General features: G+C 40.2%; 1 protein-coding gene across 7 annotated transcripts in view; it reads right to left on the bottom strand.

The window, feature by feature from the left end:
* The window catches only part of mef2aa (myocyte enhancer factor 2aa), a 64,637-nt gene that overhangs the window by 14,833 nt on the left and 25,273 nt on the right, over positions 1 to 24,531 (bottom strand). For 5 of the 7 annotated variants that reach the window (XM_040025649.1, XM_040025651.1, XM_040025648.1 and 2 more), the window contains 3 exons: positions 20,741 to 20,944; positions 3,550 to 3,684; positions 1,954 to 2,176 (listed from right to left, as the gene is read on the bottom strand). In XM_040025649.1, coding sequence (XP_039881583.1) covers positions 1,954 to 2,176; positions 3,550 to 3,684; positions 20,741 to 20,944 — 562 coding nt within the window. Of the gene's footprint in view, positions 1 to 1,953; positions 2,177 to 3,549; positions 3,685 to 3,751; positions 3,884 to 20,740; positions 20,945 to 24,531 lie in introns of all 7 variants that reach the window. The other 2 variants (XM_040025652.1, XM_040025654.1) reach the window with 1 other exon arrangement.

Raw genomic sequence — 24,531 nt, 5'->3', positions numbered from 1 at the left:
AGTCAAACCAATCAGTCAGTGGTACTGACGACTGTCTTTAGCCAATCACAAATAGATATGCTACTATCCAGCTCATTTGCTAAGCAGGAAGCCTGTTGGGCAGAGCTACAGAGAGCTAATGAATCTCTCCAGGAGGACTTACCCGCTGGGCTAGAGCCCGCACCACTTGGCACTGAAAGGTCTGTGGTATCCAGCATGCCACCTAATAAGATGCACAGAGTGATATGATTAACCATCTGCATCTTTCTGCAAGCTAGCAGAGCATGTGATGGAGATGGCAGACCAGACATGAAAATGTCATGTAGCTCTATCTTCACAGTGCACGAAAGAGTAGAACGTGCTCTGCCAGGGTCCTTATGGTGAGGGAATTTTCAATATGTGATTAAAGAGAGCAACTTGTTTGTTTTCAGCTTGTTTATCAAGTCGAGGATGAGGAATGCAGCATTCCACTGTGAGGAGGCACGTTCAGAAAACGGTTACTTGTGTAATTCTGAATTTGTGCACCTCTGAGTGATGTTTCACACACATTTAAGCAATGCACTTAGGTCAAAAGAATATAATGCTAGCATGCCACCAGAATCATCCAAAAAAAAGATAAATGCTTTTCAGTTATTAATCACAAGGGATGGGTTATTCTAGAAAATTATCATTTAGTATACCCCCAGTAAACAAGAACATGTTACTACTGATATGTGGTCAAATGTCAGTGAGGCATTTCACACCTTGCTGCATGTGCTCCCATCAAAGGCATTGTAGTGAAATCTTGCAAAAGCCAACCGAACTGACTGAGTCCAACCAGTCATACCAGTACTAGTGTCACTGACATCATTTTTCCACTATGCAGATACAGTAAAAGGTGTAACAATGAGCATCTCAGAGGATGTGAAAAAAATATATCCACCAAAGATCAGATAAGAGGTGTTGAATGACGACTTGACATTAGCTCACTTACCCTGGAGACCATTTTGGACAAAAAGTTGAAAACCATTTGAGATAGAGACCACTCAGAGGTTAAATGTGGACAACCTAGATAACGCAAACCTATTTATGCATATGAAACTAAAGAGGTAAAAGCTAGATCAGTCAAGTTTTCTCTAATCTATCTGAAGTATGCAACATTATTGGCTTTGTCAAGTGCCTGAACTCTGTCATTCAGACATAGGTCACATTTATTGTTTTTTTTCCCCCGTACCCTTGAGATGGGACTGCATCTCAATATCTAGCCCCAGAGCTTCCAGCATTTCCGTCCACACTGCCATGTGTGTGCCCCATTCCCGCCTCTCATATTCCCTTGCCTCTCTGTGCACCCTGTCCTCATATCCCCCCTGCTCCTGTGTGCAGCCTCTCTTTTTACTTACGTCTCTTAGCCAAAAGTCTGCGCTTGTCCTCAAACGTCTGGTAATGTCTGAACTTTCTTTTTCTTTCTTGGGTTGTTCTGTTGCAGATCGGTCTTAATTGTGAGCATACCAATCCCATAACGTTAACTGGCATGTATTTATTTGAAACAGTAAAAGTGATACATAAATGTTGTTGATACAATTTCCATCAAAGGGGCCAGGATGCTTTTTTACAAATAAAGCCGACAAGTCTGGAAAATTGATTGGATCCAAGATTAATTTGTATGTCGATTCTACACAACATATATCCCGCTTATAAAATTAAGTGAACTTGCATGCTGCTACCCATTGTCTCCACTCTTTATGCTAAGCTAGGTTAACAAACTTCTGGCCTCCAACTCCATGTTCAACAGGGATATAAGAGTGATACTGATCTCCTCAGCAAATTCTGAAAAGTCAAAAACAGCAATTTCCAAATTTGCTGAGCTACTCTTTTCAAACTATTGCAAATAAAACTTTGATAATATTTCTGATGCTGGTGAGACCGACTCACTTTGGTGGGAAACTGCCTTAACCACCATTAACAAAAATCGAAGTGAGATTGTTATCCACTGACCTGCACTGCCTGCACTGGTGGGCCTCTGGGATCCTCCACCAGAGCCAACATTCCTGTGCAGAGAGGCCTGTGGAGGGGACAGCATCCCACTCTCACTCAGAGAAGCTGTGGCGGCTGCCAGGCCCTGGCTGCCCAGAGTCCCTCCTGCCTGGTACATGGCATTAGGATTGGATACAGGCACTGCCACATGCATGGAGAAGTTCTGCTGAGGCAATGCTGTGGGCTAGAAGAGGGAGACAAACACACAAATATTTACACAGATTACACTAAAAATCCAAGCTCCGATGAGTCTGATGAGTCACTGGTTGTCATGGCATCATTAACAGCAAGCTCCACTTGAAGGTTAGCTTTAATAAACAGATTCACAAAACAGGCAGGCAGGGCAGATTGAAGTACTGCAAAGGAGACCTCCTACATTGTCGGCTTTGTATGCTTTATAGTATACATAACATAATATTTATATAGCAATTCATGGTACTTTAATAAACATTCATAACCATCATTCTCATTAACATCATACATAGAGAATACACACAAATCTTCAAGTAATACCACAACATACACAAATAATAACTTACAAAACCCAAAATATAAAAACATGCTGTCAGGTGATCACTGTGCATTGCAGCAGTCAGCACTAGACACATAGATTTTCCTTTTGAAACACCATTGTGTAATGTGTTTCTCTGCAAAACACACAGCGGTGGTGGGGACTTGCAACCCAGACATCTACAAGAATCACAACTCATTTGCATTTACCCACAAAGTGCTGACTGTGCAAAGCTTTAAGTGAGAATGACAGGTGGCAGTGAGAACATTTCATTATAGCATTATCCAGTGAGCCAGTTGGGTGTTATCATTAGTTTGTTAATGGCAAAGTGATGCTCTTCATGTCAGGAACATAGAGAAAACAACTGCTTCTTAGTAAGCACTATGTTCTTGCACAAGTCTAATATTGTCACGTGTGATAAGATCACAAGAGATCTGTGATATCTTGAAAGACAGAGCCAGTGTGGTACTTGGAGAAGGGAACGGGACGGTGTAAATATTAGTGCAGTGTAACGATGAAGAGATATAATTTGAAAAGAAGAATGAAAATGTTGGATTATTAAGGTCCTACGGAGACAAAAAAATATATATTTTTTTTACCAATCGAATAGAAATCTGGATTGAGATGGCAAAAAAAACACCCTTAAATTAAAGGATCTGCAACTGTTTATAATAAACACTCACATTACTCTTAGGGTATTTACTGTAAATTCATTATGTTGAGATAGTGATTGCAGTTTGATTTGTGATAACATGACCATGATACTAGGGTGTAATCTTTCTAGCAGAAGCATGCAACATTTCATCTGTTAATGAAATGTGATCTTATCAGGGTGTGCCAAAATATCAGCGGCAAAACAACTCAACGTAAGGAACAAATGCACACCCAGTAAAGGGGGCATTAATCTTTAGTGTAGGTCTGAAAGAAGTTAACGGAAATCTTCGGCGGGACAACAAAAAGAGGAAAGAGTTAAATGGAGAAAAAAAAGAGCCAAAAATCCGTTGTGCCACAAAGCCAAGCAAGAACATTGCATTTACAGTACTTACGATTTTATGATTTCTCATCATATTATCAAACTCCTCATTAATTTTTTTATACTTTTCTTCTGTGTGAGGAGTGAGGACATATGAGGCATCGGGGTCCGGGCTATCACAACCTCTGTGTTCTTTCTTGTTTAGCGCCTGTAGTGAACATCAACATAAAGACAGGAATCAACACAAAACAGCAGGGGACAAAGGAAGTACTTACACCGCAGCGCTTGTACATTAAATCACTGTCTTCGCTTAGTTTGCCGAAATGGTCATCCATGAGGGGGCTGTGCCCAAAACAGTCATCAGGATCAGGACTAGCACAGTCATTATGGCCTTTGTTTCTCAATTTCTGAAATGAAATTGCACAGTTGAAAAGAAACAATGTACAAGAAGTAGTCCTGTGTTTATGTTGCTTGTTACCTGTTATATACAACACTGTGCAAAAGTTTTATGAACATCAGAACTGTACACTTTTATACTAATGCTTAACATTAGGAGGAAACTGATCTGTCACAAAATAATTCTGTAGCATTACAGACACAGTCAGCCATAAATACATGTCTTCAGTGCTGAGAAAAACAACAGGTCCATAACAGATGGTATGGCCCCCATACAACATCACTGAGTCAGTCTAGGATCAAACGAAGAGACAGAAGATGCCATAGACTGTATTTATAAAAAAGCCAATGTGATGTCACCCATTGGTTTGTGGACTCATTTTGAAGCCACAGACTAAGCACTTTGGCCGCTGCCATCTTATAGAGAGGTGGATATGGCTGATAAAGTGTCACATGTCATAAAGTAACCACTCCGTAAAGCATAACCTGTTTTACTGCCAATTTTACTCGGCTAGAATTTATGAAATAAAACAGCACGTTATGGTAAATAAGGCCTGAAACTAGCAATCAAGATCATAATCGCATAGGGGGAAAAAACGCTTACTGAGGTAATAAATAAAGTAGGCAGTAGGACAACTTAGACTTCCGTACAATAGGATTTTATTTTTGCAACCAGATGAGCACCACCCCCTTGCTCGCCATTAGAAAGAATTTAAGTTTAAGGCACATTTGATGCCCAGTTTTTAAATATACAGTATAAAGCAGACACTGAGGTAACCCAATTTCAGACAAACAGTGGTAAGTTCCTCAAGATGCTTGAGATAACCTCACAGCTGAATAACTGGAGAAACTCTGTGTGAGGCTATGTCGTAGATGTGGTAACATTTTAAGGTCGAATAATAGATAACTTTTTTAAATTTTTGCACTTTTTGTCAAGGTAATCATTCGCAAATGTACCTGCAACCTTTGACCAGTACTGTACTTTAAACCAAATGACATATGAAAATATTCTACTCTGTTTTTTTCTTTTCTTTTTTTCAGAAAAACGATTTACAAACATAGTGGGCTAGAGTGTGGAAGACAAGGATAAACTGGAAAAGTCACTTTCACCAATTCACCCTTCACCTGGAAACTCCCTTTTTCTTTTCTTGTATCCATTCCTGTCCCCACAGCCTATGCATGTGCATGGTCATATATTTCACATTTATTAGAATGCCCTGCACAAAACGACTCTACAGCTGAGCACACCTAGTCTGCAAATTAGTATGGTTGGCACTTGCATACTCTGATCAAAGTTAATGAATGCGCGATTATCAAAAATTGGTTACATATGCTTATTTGTTCAGGCCATTGAGAAATTATAGCAACATAAGGTGGTCCGTTGTGATGTTATAAAGAGCCTATTCTAACTTTAGCGAGGTAAGAAACATGCCATGAAACTAAGCTCTTTTGCTCACTTTCATACAGGCTATTCTCTGCTCCTCATTACAGCTCTGAAAAGCAGTGTTAACAAGACTTGCTGACAGCATGTGACAGTTTGTGATATCTAGGCAGTGTACATCAAAACATGATTTATGCGTGGCTCCCAAGACTTCTCTATCAGGCTGCTGCAGGTCCACAGCAGCACCCTGCCCCATCTTGAAGACCTCGTGTCTACAGGAAGGTCACTGACTCCTGTGGATGTAGGGGTTACAGTGCACACCAGAGGAAAGGAGCCTACACACACTAATGAGACCTTACTCTCTTGTTTCTGGTCTTCATCATGCAGCAAAGTGGAAAATGTGTGTCTGTGTGTGTGAGAGAGAGAAAAACAGAAACTATGTGAGTAGGAGTGTGCGGTGCATATGTGCAATGTCTGTACGTTGTGTGTGTGTGTGTGTGTAAATGTGGTGAGGGGAATGGGGGAGGGGGGGTTTCTACAGCTGCTACATCCTCTGACAGCGATGTGACAGTACGTTTAGGTCTGTGCAGACAATGTGGCTAACCTAGCAGTTCTCACCACAACCTCAGTGTAAGTCACATTTCCTAAAACCTGGGTTGTATGAGACTCCTGCATAATACAATTTCTCATTAAAACTAGACCACTTTAAACACCCGACTGCTCCTCCAGTTTTCGCGTACATTTTCTTTTTGAGGGATGTATATTTTAAAACCCAGTAACAATGTTGGTATGCAACATGCAATGAGAGAAATTAAGCTGTGCATAGCTGAGATCGAAATGAGGAAGCTCAGAAAGAAAGAAACAACAACAAAAAAACACCCACATCTCTTTAAACGTTAAGTGTACATAGTGCCCAAAGGAGCGCAAGAGAGAGAAGTCCTCTGGATAATGAATGACCAGCACTGTACCACAGATGCATTACTGTTTGGTGTGGTACAGAGTGGAGGCATTCTTCTCATTCTAAGAAAACGCCTTGCTGGTTCATTTCCTGTTTACTGAACGCAACCCCCTTTAGTTAGTGTCCTGAAAGGCCTGTGTTTACTGGGGTTAAGCTATGCACTTTCTCCACCAGTGAGCCAAAGATCTGATCTCAACCTGCTAATTTAAGTTCCAACCTGCTCATTATGGGAATATCTTGGTCGGATTGGTCGGGCACGGCTGTGCGAGATGGGCAGGGTTGCTCCACTTTCACAACAAGCCTGGCCAACCTTCAGTACACCACACCCACTAGTCCAAGCCTTTTAGGGAGGGGTAGCAGAAGCAGAGTGGGCGAGCAAGAACCGAATAGCAGTCAAGGGCAGGCGGGACTCAGATGTGTTTTATGATACATGACACGAGTCACTACAATACATACTATCTTTAAAGAGAAGGTGTCGTGTTGTGCAACAGTTCATCTCTGTACTGATCTAATGAATGCAATATTGAAGTGCAAGTAAAGCATGGCTGTAATTCTTTTTTTAAATTACTTGGCATGTTTTCGGGTGCCCCCCCACCGACACTGCCTACAGCTCTCAGTAAACGGATCACTAAATGAGCACATGGCCAAACAGGTGCTCCTCTTCCAAACACCTGTCAAGACCTGGCTCCCCATGCCAGCCAATCAGAGGCACACTCACGGAGACATAGCCATAGCAGGGACCACATGTATCCCTGAAGGCCCCCCAACCACAGACCAACTTAGTTCTTACATGCCAGTGCCGCGCACTGCTCCAGACGCTACAGGGTTCTGACACGGAAAAGGAAGAAAATACATGATTAGGAAGCAAAAAAACCACTTTCTCTTTTCCGCATTATGAACAGCTTGTTAAAAGCAGCTTTAAAATGTCTCTCAAATGTTGAATCAAGCTTTGGGCTTCGTACTTTTTGGAAAGTATAGTTGGCTGGACGTGAATGCAGCTGAGGCTGGGATTTTCAGTAGCATGTCTGATGAAAGATATGGCCTGTTTGTTGCGGGAGAAGGTTACAAAGGCTATAGACAAGGGAACTTGTGTAATCTATTCACGAGGCCCTGAGAGGCTCACAAAGATGAGTGGGAACAAGGCCAGCTGCTATTTTCTCACAGTGGTCCAAACCTGTATTGATAGAAATTTGGCTCTTGAAATAAAAATGAGGCTGAGTGGCTGATGACAAAACCTACTGGGTCCTATTGTCTGAGAGTGCATCTATAGTAAGTGTGTCCATCAGTTTGCTTTTGTGATACTTCTCTTAAAAAATATTTTCCATTGCAGGAGGCCTTGAAGCTTCCTTGTCCTGAAGAAAACATTTATCCGTCATTTCCATCTGAGCCCTGACTAATAACCTAGTTGTTACCAAGGGAAGCATTCAGCGCAGTAATTGCCTCCTCAGGTTTGCACTGTATGTTCAGCACAGGAAGCAGCAGAGCAGTTAGATCTCACCTTGCGTTCCATTTTGATATGATATCAATATAAATTCTCTTTTTGATTCAATTCTGCGCAATGACACGGACTGCTACTAAAATAAGTGAACTTTGAACAGTTTCTGTGTGTCATTAGGCATGACAGATCATCAGTTTACATCACTATGCTCAATTCTGCCTCCTAGGTTTACTTTTAAGCAGGATTTTCACATTCAACGGGTTAAAAATAAAACCCAAACTATTGCATAAGCCACCTACATCACCTGTTTCTTGAGAAGTACTTTTAGTGAGATGGGTCCAAGCAATTTACTCTGCTGCTGTGAGTCTTGGAAAACCATTTCTTTCTGATGTTCTCCCTCTCTTGTGTCAAGAGAGCTTTCTGCACTTAACTTATTCATGTACTGTACTCTACTGTACATGAATAGAAGGGAGGGTGAAAGGAGAAAGATAGTGGTTAGGTATAAAAGCTAAACTTCAAAACTGTGGGGGGGGATGGCTGAAAGGAGGGCATGAAGAGGCTGTTTCTGCAGTCTCTTCTATTGTGCCTGAATCACGGCAAAAGGCTATACTTACAGTAGCTTTCACTATTGGAAGAGCACCGCCTGACCTATGACTGGTTTACCACAGCTCCAATTCAAGGCCCTCTGTGGAAAGACAGTCTGTAGTTATAAACTGGAGTACATCATGAATGTTTAATTCACGTAGTGTTTGTTCAAGCCTCCCCGTTAAAAGCCATATTTTAACAGGTTGCCGTGCCTGCGGCCTCCCCTCACCTCATTCCAGCCGGGTATCTTGGCCCGCTTGCCCTGCAGTGCTGTGAATTAGCCCTTGTGTCTGCCGCTACACTAAGCAAGGTAGCGTGCTAATCCTCATGACATCACTATTGTGTCCAGGCCGTTCCATCTAATGTGCTTATCAAAGGGCTTCTTTGAGTGTTAACGTACTAGGAAATCAGCATGGGGAGGTGGCTTATAGGAAGGCTTTTATCTACTAAGGGATATTTCTGCTCTTATATAACATCTTAACAATCTTTCAGTGCCGCCATGTTCCCTTTCCTCTCTGGTGGTGCTGTAGTCTTCACTCAAGGGGAATAAACACTTCCTCAGGTCGGTCTTTAGCCGCTGTTTGAAACTGTCCAGCACTGGGTTACTAGGAATCCATTTTTCTCCATTTCCTACCGCATACTGTGAGACTAGAGCAAGGAGATTTTAGATAAGGAGTCCTCTGTAATTCCCAGACATATCTTGTTTAATCTCATGACCATTAAACATTACAGAGTGGAGTGATATCAGGATATGAGACTGGATTCATGTCCTTCCTTTAGCACAGTCCATTGTCTAGTTACTCAGTGGACAGGAAGAGCGAACAGGAGGGGGCAACTTGACTGCCTACATTACACTCTGACATTGTTCTCTTGCAGCTGTTAGAAAAACAACATAAATAGTGAGATTCAATCCCACCTGAAAGTAGTGACAATGGAAGACAACAATGATGTAAGGCCTCAAAGTCAGTGGACCATAAGTCGAAAGTGGCAATGCTTGTTAAATAAAATCGTGACAGACAGATAGACATCAGGCAAACCTCTTATATTTTACTGCAAATGATTACCTGCATTTGGTTGACTAGATTCCCAATTTAATATAGTCCATTGATTTTACTGAATGAGGAGTAATTGCTGTGCAGTGAGCAGTCCCTTCAGAGCTTTCTGCTCTGAGACTGTGGTGAATGACTGATGTGACAAAGCTATTAGCTGCCAGAGTCAGAGAGAACAGTCTCAATCAGTGGACTGCATATTTTCAGTATAGACAAGAGGGAATTAAACTACAAATTGAGGATAAAGGCAAACCAATGTCATCATTATCTACAGATTAAAAAGAATGAGAACAAGCACCCTGTGCCCACGTGAAAGTAGTGGCACACATAAAAACTGAACAAACTCTAACAAACACAAAATCCTTCAAACCATTTCAATCTCAGGCTCTTCATCTCCCTCTTTCTCTGGTCATTGAGTGGATCATTAGCTGTCAGAGCCATTGAAACCATACCCCCAACCCTGAACTCCCATTCCTGCTCGCCTCTAAAATATTCATAAGGACAATTAGGAGTTCCGATAAGGCGAGTACGAAGGGCTGGGGGGCGTGCGGCAGAGAGGGCAGGATGTGCCAGCAGGACGTCTGTTCTGCAACACTCTATACCCAGACCACAGACCTGTCCTCATCAATCTGAGACACAGCAGCCTCCCTCTTTGCTCCCAGTCAGGCCGGGCAGTCGGGGGGAAGGTGGCACTGTGCCAGCTAACCCCCCCATCCCAGCAGGCTTTGCTCTGTCCTCGCCCCTGGGCAGGAGGGGTTGGCTGCACAGCATGCACAATAGGAGGAGGGGGGCACAAGGGCAAAGTGATTGTTGCACGAACTAACTCACAGAAGCTGTTTTGAACGAAAGCAAGGTCACTGAAGAACATCGAGGGTGGAGTCGATGGCTTGAGGTTCTACCAATCTTTATCATAACTAGTATCGCTGTTGATCTGTAACTAGATCAAACCAAATTAGGCCAGCTTAGTGTATGACCTATTTCATGTGGTTCGTGCCACAGTTGATGACAGGTATGTGGTTTGAGCTCAGTTTTGAGGCACTATGGTACACAGAATTTGTGTTATTTGCTATGAAATATATAGTAAAGTAAAATCATGACACCACAAATGTTATAAAAAGCAATTAAAACTAAAAAAAAAAGGGGGGGGGGAAAGGAAAACAATTTCCTGCTAAATAACAGGTACAGAAGGAAACATTTTTAGAGTAAATACATGAGAATAAAATGTTGAAAGAAATCATGTCCATTACGTTGAACAGAAGAAATAAAATGTCTGATGACAAAGAAATCTAAGTTAATTTCTGGTGAATAAATTCCAAGGGCAGCTATGCCTCTGCAGTGACTTTAAAAGAACAATTCACAGAAAGCTGAAGACAGGTTGGGATGCTTTGATGCTAGGTGCAAGAAAAAAGCCAAACAAAGTCAAAATGCATAATAATGCAATCTATTTCTCAACAATCGATCTAACAAGTTTAAAAAATACCATCTAAGCACTGGTGCCAAAAAACATGTCCATCAATAGTTATCTAGGCTTTCTGAAGGTCTTTAAAAGTTCTTCTTTGGGTATCTGCTGCGTACTGACTAATTTTCAGTCCAGTCCTTATACCTCAGCATTTTCACAAGAATGCACTTCTCTTTGTTAAACCACTTAAAACTGACCAATGAGGCAGTCAAGCATAAAAAAGACATTTAATTAAAGGGTTGAACCACTTTGTGCCTACACATAACAAAAAACTAAACAATTTTATATTACATATATTTTGTATTTTTAGGCACTTTGTTACTAGCAGCCTAATGCAAAAATATTATTTTATTAAATCTATTAAAAAATGCCAATGAGAACACAGTTATTCCCAAATATCTGAGGAAACTGGAGATGTGGAGGACGTCAGAAGACATAACAGGCCTAAAGAACTATCCACAATAGATGAAATGTATCTGAAAGTATACCACACTTTACTGTCCTGAAGAAACTGTTTTTGCCTTATATACGGCTCATGTATGTTTGAACATGTTTCAATAAACTTTACACCTATTTTTCATTTTCCTAGCAAAATAAAAAAGACATTTGTGGTGACGCTACTTTTTCACAAAAATCAGATAAAAACAACTTTTAACACTGAAATTTTTTAATGAGTATAAAAATATAACTCTCTCCTTAGTTAACTGAAGTGTGTTCAGTTGAACACACTTGAAACACTTGAGTCCTAGTAAGCTCACTGGAAAGTACTGTTTAGAATAAGACACAGTGTCTTGTGGTCCTTGTTGTTGTTATTGTTGTTGTTGTATCTCTTTTCATTAGATGCTCACTAAAAGACCCTCCGTTTGAAATGACACATATGCAACGTAGTTGAGAGGGTGGAAAAAGAGCTCTGACGTCAATGAGGCACGACATGAGCCAAAAGCAAAAATCTCTTAGCAGTAACCTGGTAACAGGAATCGCATACACACACAGCCGAGTCATAATAAAACAATGAGATGTAGTACATGATCATGATGGATTTAAAATGCACAGAAAAACAGTGCTTGATTATGGAGTAAAGCCAGTCAGCAATTCAAAAGACAACTACAGAAAAGGGATACTGCTGGTTACCTAATAATCAAACTACATTTCAAGATGCCATTGGGTAACAACTACTTAAAGTATCAGTTCCACAGCAGAGCACACGTGTTAGAGAGTCACCTATAGCTTAACCATATATCTGCATGAGCATTGCAACATCTGTTTTATTACACTACAAAAGAAGACCGCTGACCTTTTTTCGCTAAAAGCCCAGAGGAAAAGGAGTCCTTGTCCTATAAAAAGTGGCACTTCTGAAACACAGCGTGTTGCTCGCAACAGAACCATTAATACTGCTCGCTGTGGCACGAGAAGACCTTTCAGAAAACTCTCATCAGACTCCTTCGTGAGAGATATGAAGACATCAAGTGGCATAAGCTAAGTACTTATTTAGATAGAGTTTACTTTTACACTTTGCCCCACATTGGGTATCTCTACTCTAAATATACTGTAGACTCTCTGAGGCTATAAAATTTATACCCTCTGTTGGAACTATAAATGTATCAGAAGTATTCTAGTAGTCCAAAATAAATCGTCCGCTTTTACTATAAAATGTGTGAGTTTATTTTTATCTCATCCCACTGCACTAATCTGAAAATAACTTCTTATCTTGTATGTATATAACAGTTAGTATGTTGGCTCTGACACTCAACAAAAGTTAACTGTAGAGCCGACCTGGCCGGAAACACAGGCCCAAAGGTTAAATGTCTGCCCCCAGATACAAAAACCCCCCCAAAAAACAGTCTGTGCACACAGACAGGAAGAAGTGCATCATCTTAACAACACTGTTTGTTTATATGTACGCCAAATGAAGAGGCGATAATGGGATTTCAGAAATACTAATTAATGGCTGCCTTTGTTGCTACATTATCAACCTCTCCAGAGACAACAGACTGACTGACAGGTTTCATATTTATGCGGCAACAAGGAGAAGACACTAAAATAAAAACTAAAAAAATAAATACATTTTCATTATTACAATGCAGTATCACCGAAAACTTCTATTAACTCAAAACAAAAACTTCCAAAACACAATAACATCATATTTAGGTTGGTCTGCAGTATTGTATGTGACCTACAGTTATTAAGTATAAAAAATAATTTTAATATCACTTCAATAAGTCATAGAAGCCCCAAACTACATGTATTTTTTTTTCTGTAATATTAAAAATGGGCTGGCTGAAAATTTCACATATATTGAAAAGCCCTGGAAAATCAACATCAACCCAATAAATCTATGTCAACAGCAATGACATTTGATTTAGCTTAAAAGGGATATCTCATCACTGCTGCTGTGAGGTCTGTGGCAAAACACCAAAAAGGATGATGATGGTGCAGATAAAGGGTAAAGTAGAAAGATACTGGTGAAGGGCTGAGGCAGATATTGAGCTTTGCAGAGAACTGAGAATGAAGTCATTAAACCGGTCTATTTATTTATTCCTTTAAATAGCGCTCATTGCAGAGAACACAGCAACTTGTGCTTGTTTTGCCTCTTTTCAGACAACAGGGAAATTCTGTCAAAATCAAAACATTTTCACCGGCATATCATATATATATATTTGAAATATCATATATTATATATCATCATAATATATCATATATTAATGTATACACATTACTGTAAACACACCAGAAAAGTATGGATACTACCAACTTACAGAGAGAGCAAAAGAGAAAACTAATAAATGAATGCTATGTCTTTATGTTTTTCATGACAGCAGAATATAGAAACACTTAACAGCAAACTAAAAAAAAAAAAAAAACATACAAAAAAAAAAAAAATTTCTGCAGAAATGAAACCAAGACAATGAAAAATCTTCAAACATGCATAAAAACTTTGACTGGTGTCAGGTACAAGTAATAATCCAAACAACAATTAAAACTAGTATTACTGAGTGGCTATCTGTTCACTTAATATAGCCACCCGACACTTAGCACAAACATTGCGTTGTTGAAAATAAAATTCTATACTAATTCAGTTCTCCCCAATTCTAAATTTCAGTTAAGTAAATATATCTGTGTAGCTGAACTTGAATGACTTAATGTTACAATTGCAAAACTGACCATATATCATTCAAAATACCACCACCCGTTTTTCTAACCTGGAGAAATTCTCTTATTTTCCAAACAGAAAAGTATGCTATGTGTGTTAACTTGTTGTGAAAAAGACTCTTTTTCATCGGTATGAATAACTTTCATAATGTGTACGTGTGTGGGCAGCACATACCTATTACTATATTACTTAAGTGACCAATGAATGAACAGTGCAATAACTGCAGTATCCACCAAACACATTTTGTAGCCTATGAGATAATACCTGAGAGATAAAGAAACAAGCAAGTATCGTAGGGCTAAAGAAAAAGCATGAATAGAAATAAATAATCATTTTATTGCCCTTAAAATATGTTTGGATATAAAACTTTTGGATGTCTAAAAAGAAATTTATATTAATGTGTTTTTTTATTTAAACACTGTGACATAAAACATAAAAATCACACTACCACATTTCTGTCACACTATGAAATTCCTGAAGAAACTAGAATTTTTATCTCTCTATTGTCTCCACTAATCAGCCAAGTTGCAGCAGAAGTTGCAAAGAAATTCATGCTGTTGCAGTAAAGCTGACTTTTAATCTTTTCAATTTGTGTTCAAAAGATTTCAATTACACGTGTCAGAAATCGTGCGCTCAGACCGCTCTGAATGCTTGGTTTTTCAAAGGGATTTTTTTAAACTCTTAGCTCTAATTGACATCAAAGAAAGGTGATGGCCTTAATATAGTCTGCTTGCACAAGACGGCCAATCACTTGGAAGTTGGCTTAATTGAGCTTGTTTCAGACCAAGGATGACTTAAGGGGCTGCACCAAGGCCCACTAGAGGGTAAATCGTGAATAAGGAATGATGTAAATCTAGAATAAAAGTGCAGAAACAGAAATGAGCATAATAGGAGCACTTTAAATTATGACCATAAATGTGTTTAGTGAGGTTAAAACTGTCCTTGACCTTGAACTGCTATTTCTAATCAGTTCATGTCTGAGTCCAAGTGGATTTTTGTGCTAGATGTGATAAAATACTTCCAGGTGATCGATTCTAATTATTTGCAAGACTGGGATCGACATGAGGTCAGAGACCTTGACCTTTGACCACTAAAATTAAAAATTTTCAACCCTAACTCCAGGTGAGCTAATTCCACCACGACTGCCGCCAGTGCAGAAGCACGAAATATAAATTTCAATCTACTGTTAACTAACATTTCAAGGTCTCTCTATAAACGTGAAGCTTCTGTCAGAGTTGTTTTCAGTTTTATTTATTTGTCATATGCAAGTTAGCACAGGGTCAACATTGCAATGAAATGTGTTTGAGTTGTGTGCAGTATGTATTCACCTGTTAACTCTAAATCAAGTATACCACACTTTACTGCTATTTTCTGAGATGTGAGGCTTTACTTTTATAAATTAAGATTCATTTTGAAATCAATACGTCGAGATATAAAAACATGCAATTTCAACAGTGCATGTTGCTCAGCAGCAATCTACACGACACATAATTGGCAAGACATCATCTTGAGTAAATCATGTAGCACTAATAGCAATTTAAAGCACAATTATAAATACACGCTCAGGACAAGCTGCCTCTGGTACTTGGAGTAGTTTCACCAATTCACTCTGATATTCAAGTATTTGTTCTTGCTGTTAAAACCAACACAAATAATCTGCACAGCACAATATCCTAGACAGACTTCAGAGTTGACTGAGTGCTGATCTATTAAATATTTGCAAGGCTAAAGCTCTTTTCTCTCATAAATATTTGATCAGTAATTCTGGTGATGAAGGGTGAGAACAAATTCAAATGCAATTTGTGTTGGGCTTTTTTTTCCCCATGTAAAACAAATAAAGTATTAAACAAAGCCGGAGCCACAGCCTGACTTTGTTAACACATTTGCTAAAGTGATATATTTTTTTCAATTTTAATCTGAGCACCTGATCTGATCTCTCTGATCTCTGATCAGCTCTTTGGAAATTATTTATTCTGTCAAAAAGAAGTCGTTCAAAGATAAAAAATCACAGCTTTTTCAAGTGTAGTTTGAAGCGTTCATTTTTAAGAAATGTCTGTAAAAAAGAAGCCTTCTTTGAGTAAAAGGACTCTCCGCTATTTCTCCACTCTCATAAAGTAATAAATAAGAAATCGCATTCACTGAATGGAGGCTTAAGACAGTTTTCTGCTTGTTTTTTTTCTCATGTTCTTCCATCTCTCTTCCTTAATCCCCCCCATCCATACACCCCCGGCCCATTCCCCAGCCTCCATTTCCAATGAGCCACCAGCAGGAGGATAATTGATCAATCATGCTAATTGAAGAGTCTGGACAGCTAGACCACCATAGCAGATGTGCCAATTTGCATTCATTAGGATAGAAATGAGCCTTAATCACTGCTCAGCCTTTGATTGACGAACATAAATATCTCCTGTCTGAAACTCCCGGTGCCCATTCAGCCCAAAGCTTTTCAAGGGATTCATTCTATAACTGGTAATAATATTTATTTTGCTTTGAGCTGTAAATCACAGAAAAAAAAAAAAACACTTGCGAGGCACAGCTCATCACTTAATGCAATGATCGTCTCCATCATTTAAAGTGTAACACGCAAAATGAGGAGAAATTAAACCTTGAATTGTGATAAATGCATGCGTAGCTTTTGTCGTCACGAAATCTACAGCACACAATGTGTGACATTCAGTAATGGTCAACATTTACATACCTTATTAATACAGCTCAGTTTATGACAAAAGTTCATAGTGATCATGAAATAAAGCCTAATGGAAATTACCTGATAATTCTGTGCTCATTTCCTCTCACTGTACTGGTCTTGTGAGACGGGGGGACTGCTCGTTCATAAATACAGAAGGAATTGTCCCTTTCTCCCCGAGTCACAATAACAATGGCCATCTCTCTTTATTATGAGTATGATAAGCAGAATTTCCCTATGAATGATCTCACGCTGTTTATTCTCAGAAACCATCAGGGTAAAAGACATGAAAAGGAGCACTAAAAAGTCACTTCTTTGCATATAGCACTCTCCGGGTATTTAAAAGGTATCGGTATTTCACTCCGAGCGCATTCCTGAAATTTGATTATAGTCTATTCACAACCTTGATTTCATCAGATTAGAATTAAGTGTCAATTAATGTTTATTCCATGTGTCTGCAAACCTGATTAATGCTAACCTATACCATATACCTTAATTGCATCGAATTGCTTAAATAGGGGACAGATTGATGCCAAATTATGCCTGTGAAGTTAATATCTTATTTCAAGGTTTCTCCTGGAGAGACACAGGGATCTTTCTGTGTGCAGAAACACAGCGTGAGGTTATAACAGAGCACAAATCTCATTAGCTCCACAAGCGGAGACGAGAGTAAGACTAAATATTATTAGATTAATCTAATGACTAACAGCAGCATTTTCATTTGTGGAATAAACAGAATTCAATAAGTAACACAATAGAAACAACACCATGGAAACTTCATTCAGGAATACCCGACTTAGTCCACTGTTACATTGAATAACCCTAATGCATGAGAATACGCTGAGACAACATGAGCTATAAATGCTAAATAAGTCGTCTTTATTTACAGTAAGAGACATTGCTGGTAGTCACTCAGGCCATGTGATTCTGGCAAAATTATTTATTTAACAAATTAAAACAGGAGCTTGTATAAAAACACCCACCTGTCTTTAACAGTAAAAGCGGTGAAAGGTTTGTTTGATGCACACAGGTGAATTCATAAAAAGACAGTTTTTACACCACTGCTCACCCTCGCCTGGAGTGACGGTAAGGTTAGCACATGCAGACAAGAACTACCAACACACACACACACACACACACACAACCAGGGTAGAAAAATCTGAGCCTACTGCTCTGCTTTGGACTGCGAGCCAAGTTTGAGACAAAGTCCATAGCCCTCCACTGGGTTATCAAACTGTGGCCAAGGCATGCATCCATCTGTGGAAAACATGGAGACTGTTCTCCCACACTGCACAGCCCAGCCTTTATCTACAGATGGTACTACTGAGCAAGAATGTGACCTTTGATTTGGTTTCTCACATGGAAAGGTCTTACCAATGAAAAGTGGGTGAGCGTTTTTCTTTCCTCCAAAACAGGACAAATGAGCACATGGCTGTTTTTATAGCAAAGACTTGTTTAACACAATTTAAAAATTTAGATAAGTGTCCCGTGTAAGTGCCCTCATGTGAGGCCTATTTCAGTAGATAAATGAGGAAGGGGTGGATTCTTCCCATTATTATAAATGCATCAGCTCCTCTGTGTAGTGTACAAGGATTTGTACAGCTGTGGTGAAGCACAAAATCTGGGAAAGTGCTCACCAGCAAAGACGGTCAAAAAAAACAGCCGAAATTAGGCTTTCTCTTAAAATATGATCAGATCTGAGCGGGAACTTGTTGGACTGGAAAATAAAGCCAGCACAGAAATGCAAACAAAGCTGCAGTTCCTGAAGTGGCCACTTTTACAGTGGAAATAAACACAGTTTTGGCCTCAAAAGCTTATTTTCCCCTTCATTATGACTGAAACCTCTACATCACCCTATCACAGTTGAGATAGATCCCACCCCCTCACTACCCAGAAATGAACAAGCAGTTAAGAAAATGGATGGATGACAAACTGTTAAATGTATGTGTTATGAGCTGTTGACAGGTGAGAGCCACCCAGGCAGCTAGTTAGTGAAACACGCCTCTCCACTGCATAACAAATAACATGGCTCAGTTGTAGATAATTGTGTTAAATGCAGGGGCGGATCTACTGTTTTGGCATGTGGCTTAAATTGTAACACATGCATATGTGTAAAGAAATGGCTTTGATTTTGCCACCCCATCTGATTTCCATGCCACTCTAAGAAAGTTTCTCTAGATCCGCCCCTGGTTGAAAGCTAAGTGAAGTTCTAGTAAGTTCTAGTATGTTTGCTAGAATTAGCAAATAACTTAGCAATCCATCAAATATGGTCATTTCTGGCTAATGATGATGATTAAAACAATGACAGTCATAATGCTAAAACTGGCACATCAAAACGGGAGTTCATGGGTGACGTCACAGTGGCTAGAACTATCTTCTACATGTATATATACAGTCTATGATTGGGTCATAGCCTCCACACATTATCAGGCTCCTCAGACACAGCTCTCTGAAGAATGAATAGTGAGACAGTGTGTTGATGCTGTTAAGTGGACTGGGTTGGTTACTTCAGCTCTGTTTCACATCTGAACCCTGACCACACAGCTTGCAGGCAGAGGGGCATTTGTTATAAACTGCAAAGACGCTGGCCGAGTGAGCCGGGACAACGGTGGCTTGTTCTCGCCTTTTATACAGAGGGGCAGCTTGATGGGGTCAGCCAGCAGTACTAGGTGGGAAAATCAGCAGGAGAACCAAAAAATGTACATTCCAATTACACCAAGCTGTTCACATAAACATACATGTGCAGACCACAGATAGAGAGCGTGGTGTGGATTGACCCGGCTGATACGTGGTGAAAAAAAATCCCATGACTCTCAGTGCAAGGTGTTTGCGGGAAGTCTTCGTTGTAATAAGACAGCCTCCAGAGTCACAGCAAAAGCAAAACTGTGGTCACTGTTATGTAAGGAAAGTATTTATGTATTTTTTATGCAGGTGAGCCCTTGCTCTGCTCTGAGGGCCCCTGATGGAGGAGTGACTGCATGAGTGTACGGATGCCAGAACACTCTTGTGCAGCTCTGCCAAGCAGGTAATTCACAAGCAGCAGCAGTATAAATAAAAGATAATGGGCCACAGCTGACTCCTTTATGCTGCATGTAATTTCACTAATTCCTCCAAGTGAAAGTCTTTTTTAAACTGGCATTCTTGATTTTTTTTCTATCCATTCTGGCCCATTTTAAATTCTTAATGTCTCTTAATAGTGCAGGAGTAATAAAAATGCTATATGTTTTAGTGGGCAGGTGGCAGTAAAAACAGAGAATTGGGATGTAGCAGTTTGCATGGTCTATTAAAAAGTGTCTTGCTGCAGAAAATTATCATCTAAGTCTATTTCAAATAATAGCAATAAAGATTAATGGGCAACTTCACACTGAGAGTGTGGATTCCATCAATAGGCATTAACATACATTGTGTGTGCTTTCATCTAGTCAGAATGAAGATACCGGCCTCTTAAAGCAGATCTTGAATAAGCTGAGAAACCACACATGTGCCAATGCAAGATGTTTGGAACAGGATGTATCCCTAATTATTCTCATTTACTTTGGCTTTTACGCTTTTGGCTGACAGTTTTGTATGCTGGCATAACAAGTGGCTTACTCTTCCGCTAGTTGCTGGGCATGCAGGAGCTGCCAGGAAACCCAAGTGCTTGTTGAGTTTTATAAAGCTGTATGGAATGTACTAAACACTGTATTTCTCTGAAAAAAAATACTGCAGCATTGGGCAAGCTAACTGTGTGTACTGAGGAGTAGCCAGAGAGCTGTGCCTTGCAGGTACAGTATCTATGGGAAACAAGGTCAGCAATGGTGGTCGGCAGCTACTGTGTGCATGAGTGTGCAGAGATAGGTTTTCCACGTCAGTTGATGGGCCTACGAGAAGCTGAACTTATCAGAGAGTGCAGACCTCCTGTGCCCTATCTGAATGGTGACTAGAAGGAAACTGCTATTTGTTCCTGACAGCACTTACAAACCAAGCCAATGGTTATCAAAGAATACACACGTCTTTTAAAGTGGAAGCCAAGCAATAAAATAATTTAGCCTGCATAAACCCGAGGATATGTTTTGTATAAAAAAGCATAAGGAAGATAAACTACATGCTCAGTGTGAGGTTAAAATGGCATGGTGTGAAAGAAGTTTTTTATTGCAAATTAAGAAAGCGGTGCTTGCTCACCTCTACAATGTCAGAGTTGGTTCTGCTCTCGTGGGGCTCGTTGTACTCTGTGTATTTCAGCAACACTTTGTCCATGTCTGTGCTGGCGTACTGGAACAGTTTGTTAGAGCTGTTGAAAATGATGAGGGCGATCTCACAGTCACATAGTACGCTCAGCTCATAGGCCTTTTTCATCAAGCCAAACTTCCTCTTTGTGAAGGTAACCTGAGGAAACACAGAAAGCAGCCAACGGAGAACATTTTTATTTGTACACACAGTTTGGTTTAATTTGCACTTTAGCATTCTCATTACAACGAAAAGCTGTAGTCAGTAGTTGCTGTGTGATTATTAGTGGTAAAAGGGGCATTTACATATTTTTTTGAAATACATTTAAAATCTTCACGTAAATGCAGAGAAGTACTATCAACAATAATAATAACAGCCACTGTCAGTGTTGTCTGTAAAACTGCTAGATACTTCTGAATTAAGCCCTGTAAGCAGCGTATAATCGATCCAGGTGGATCTTATAAAGGAATGTTTGTATGTAAACTGTCCATGTGCTAAATAGCTGATATTTCAACGTAAATACAACACTTGAGTGAACTGCAGCAGAGATGTATAGTAGAAAAAAAACATTAGAAACCAGCATGGTAACACAAGATAAGAAAGGCAACAACACTGCTGTAAACAAGGTGACAGATAACAGATTCATTTCTGCTTTAGTAACAACTGAAATAACATAGTGCATATCTGAAATGTCTAGTTATCAGGCCAGAGGTCAGGGTTAGAGCCACGAGTCAGCGAGCTGAGTCAGAGCTTTGGCAACAACAGGGGTCCATACATTACTGTAGCCCCTGTCTCCATATACGGAAAGCTATCTCTGTAGTGCAGCATAAGCCTTGTAACACGAGCCCTCAGATGGGACTTTGGGTCATACATCACTCCAATGGTAACGCAACCCTCTGCAAAGTGACTTTCTGTCCTGTAGCTCTGCAGCTCCGTCTCTGTGGTCACTCACACCAATTCACATGTGTCATTATGTTACACTACCTCTTTACAGTAAGCTACACTCATTTCTCAAACTAAAAACATTATTAGTGAGGAAACTGGACACAAATACAGCCGTTGTCTCGCTTGTGTGCAGAAATCTGTTTTGGAAATGCGTTGCTTTTTTTTAATCTGACTTTTCACAGCATATGTCTTGTCAAATTGTGGCTTGAGAATGTGCTAGTAAAAGCTGCGCTCAGAGCTTTCCGTCTTACAAAGCGGTGCACGGGGTCTATATCCTCCATCAGTTTTACTGACCTACTAAGAGAGGAGTTGAGGAGATGAGCTTGCTTTGTTCAACTTTAATTGGTCACAGCTCGCGGCTATACCCTCATTTTAACTGGTATAATGCAGTATAATCTTATGTGTTGCATAGTGTATGTGTAACCGCTAAGGCAGCGGGGTCACTACAGCTGTGATAAATGAATTTTAAATCTTCCACGCTACAGGTAATTACACTGGATCATTATTCCTGTTATAGACACACCGGAGCCTGTCCTGCTGTCATTTTCTTTTCACTGCACAAATGTTATTCAAGCTCATATGACAAAACAAAATTCTAACATGAAATTTCTTAAAATCACAAGGTTTAAGTACAGGAGAAGCTGAACCAAATAACATGTTTCCTTACAAATCACAGTTACAGAGTGTTTGAGTGAGTTTGGCTGACAGGGGGAAAAAAAGCATTTTCTCAAGGTGGACACACAGTGGGGGATCAAGCCGGGACCAGCCTCTTTCTATCTAGTTGGAGTTGTAACCACCTGATACTAGTCTCCTCTGATTAAACACCAGCGATGCCCACTCGCTCATTTACCCGCTTGCGTATTTGTTTGCCTAACCAACTGGAAAGCAGCGACTGTCACGCGGGAAAACGATTAACAAATTGTATGCTTTTTAGCAGATGAATGTGGCTGTTAAGCCATGGAGATGTCACCTTTCAGCAGGAAGCCCAGGATGAGATGCTGAGCGAAGACTTTGTTCCACCTGGATGCATGGCTGTGCTGAGTGCAGAGCTGCTGACCCAGGCAACGCTTCATTTCAACCTCAGCAGCAGTACTGAGACCTGGTCCTTGCCCCAGCCACAGACAGAGTAACTCTACAAGGGCTAGCTACTGCTCACACTTCCATTAAAATGTGACAAGCATATTATTCTTCTGTACATACACACTTAGGTTATTTTGTAACTGATTGCCCTATTTTTATCCTTTTGTTAGAACATGTAAGAGGTCCATCTAAATTTGATGGGTCACAACGCAAAAAGCAAAAAAAAAAAAACAAAAAAAAAAAGGTTTGGGGCATATGGACCAGCATTCACAAATGCACAAACCTCAATCCACCCCCATCATTTCTGGGGTGACTGGTGCGACAGTGGAAAACCACAGACATCCTTGAGGTCAAGTGGGAGGTTCAATGGCAAAGCTTTCCTATGCTTCACCGAGTCAAATACACCCACAAACACACTCGATGCGGTTTTAGCATTTTTTCGAATTGCTCCTGCAGTAAGATGTGGTGCAAATTTAGTCTAACTCCCTGACTAATTCATGTAATTCACAGCGACAGGATTAGCCTCAGTATTGTAAAATTCTACACCACACTGTCCCAATGCATCTTACAGTTGTTCACAAAAATCGTATGCCGTGGCGAAAAAAGACAGGCCACATTTAAACTTCCAACACATTTAAGTGATCCCAGCTTTCTATGCTTGATAAGGTCATTTTAACAAATGACCTTATCATTTGTTAAAATGATACCCAGCAGATCAGTGAGCCTCTGCCACACTGAAAACTCTCTGATGTTTTAAGAAGCTCTCTCAAAGTCTAGATAAAGTAGTAATTCCACTCTCAATTCACACTTTCTGCATTTCTACCTTCTTCCCAAGAGCCCCACCACCACAACCTATGTTTATAGAGCTTTAATTGAGGTAGGTAATTTACTTTTTATTTTTTATATTTTTATAACAGACCAAACTAAATGCTGCTGCAGTTCTATCTTTCCCTAAGCGATAGCAAGTTCAGGTAATGGGGAAACCTTCTTTGGAATGGACAAAATCATACTCGAGGGGTAAATTTAAAAAACTGCATATGAACGGCAACAAGTAAATTTGGTCTCATCAGCAATACAGTGGCCTGTTTGTTAAAAATAATTATAGACCTGCTTAGCTGGTAAAATGCAATGGAAAGTTTAACTGCACAACGTATAGACCTTTAGTGTAAACATACAAGCATGGGTCTGTCACGTTTTACTGCTGTATTTGGTTTATGTTTTATTGTCTTCAACATTCACAAGACAGGCTCTGCCACGGAAACTTGTGTAGCATATAACAGCATATGCTACAACAAACTCCAATACACACATTCACACAGAACTGACTTGTCAATCAAATGGTCTATCAATGTCTGTCCGCAGGCAGAGGTGCCAAGATGACAAACAAGACATCTGGGACTGAGAGTGCAGCTGTGACTGGAGCATGGCAGGAGATGCCTGAGTCACTAACACCTTCAGAGGGGTGAGGAGCTAGCGGCCTTATTAGAACCTCATGTCACCTCTGACAGCCCCCATGGCAGACATGAGAGCGGGCTTCAGAGACAGTGAAGTCTGGCACCAGCTGGCAGAGTGACCCAGGCCCTGTGGCTGCTGCCCTGGCTCCGCAGTGGCAGAGTGTGTGGGCTTAGGAGATGAGCCAGGGCCACTGTGACTGTCTGCCTGGATCAGCTCTCTCTGAGAGAGAGGACAGCCCGAGGAACCCCATGTGGACATTCGAAGGC

Source organism: Simochromis diagramma, unplaced genomic scaffold (assembly GCF_900408965.1).
Source record: "Simochromis diagramma unplaced genomic scaffold, fSimDia1.1 OVJJ01000293.1, whole genome shotgun sequence".
NCBI classification, from domain to species: Eukaryota; Metazoa; Chordata; class Actinopteri; order Cichliformes; family Cichlidae; genus Simochromis; species Simochromis diagramma.
Note: the sequence above shows the minus strand (reverse complement) of the source record. Positions and strands in the feature narration are given on the sequence as shown.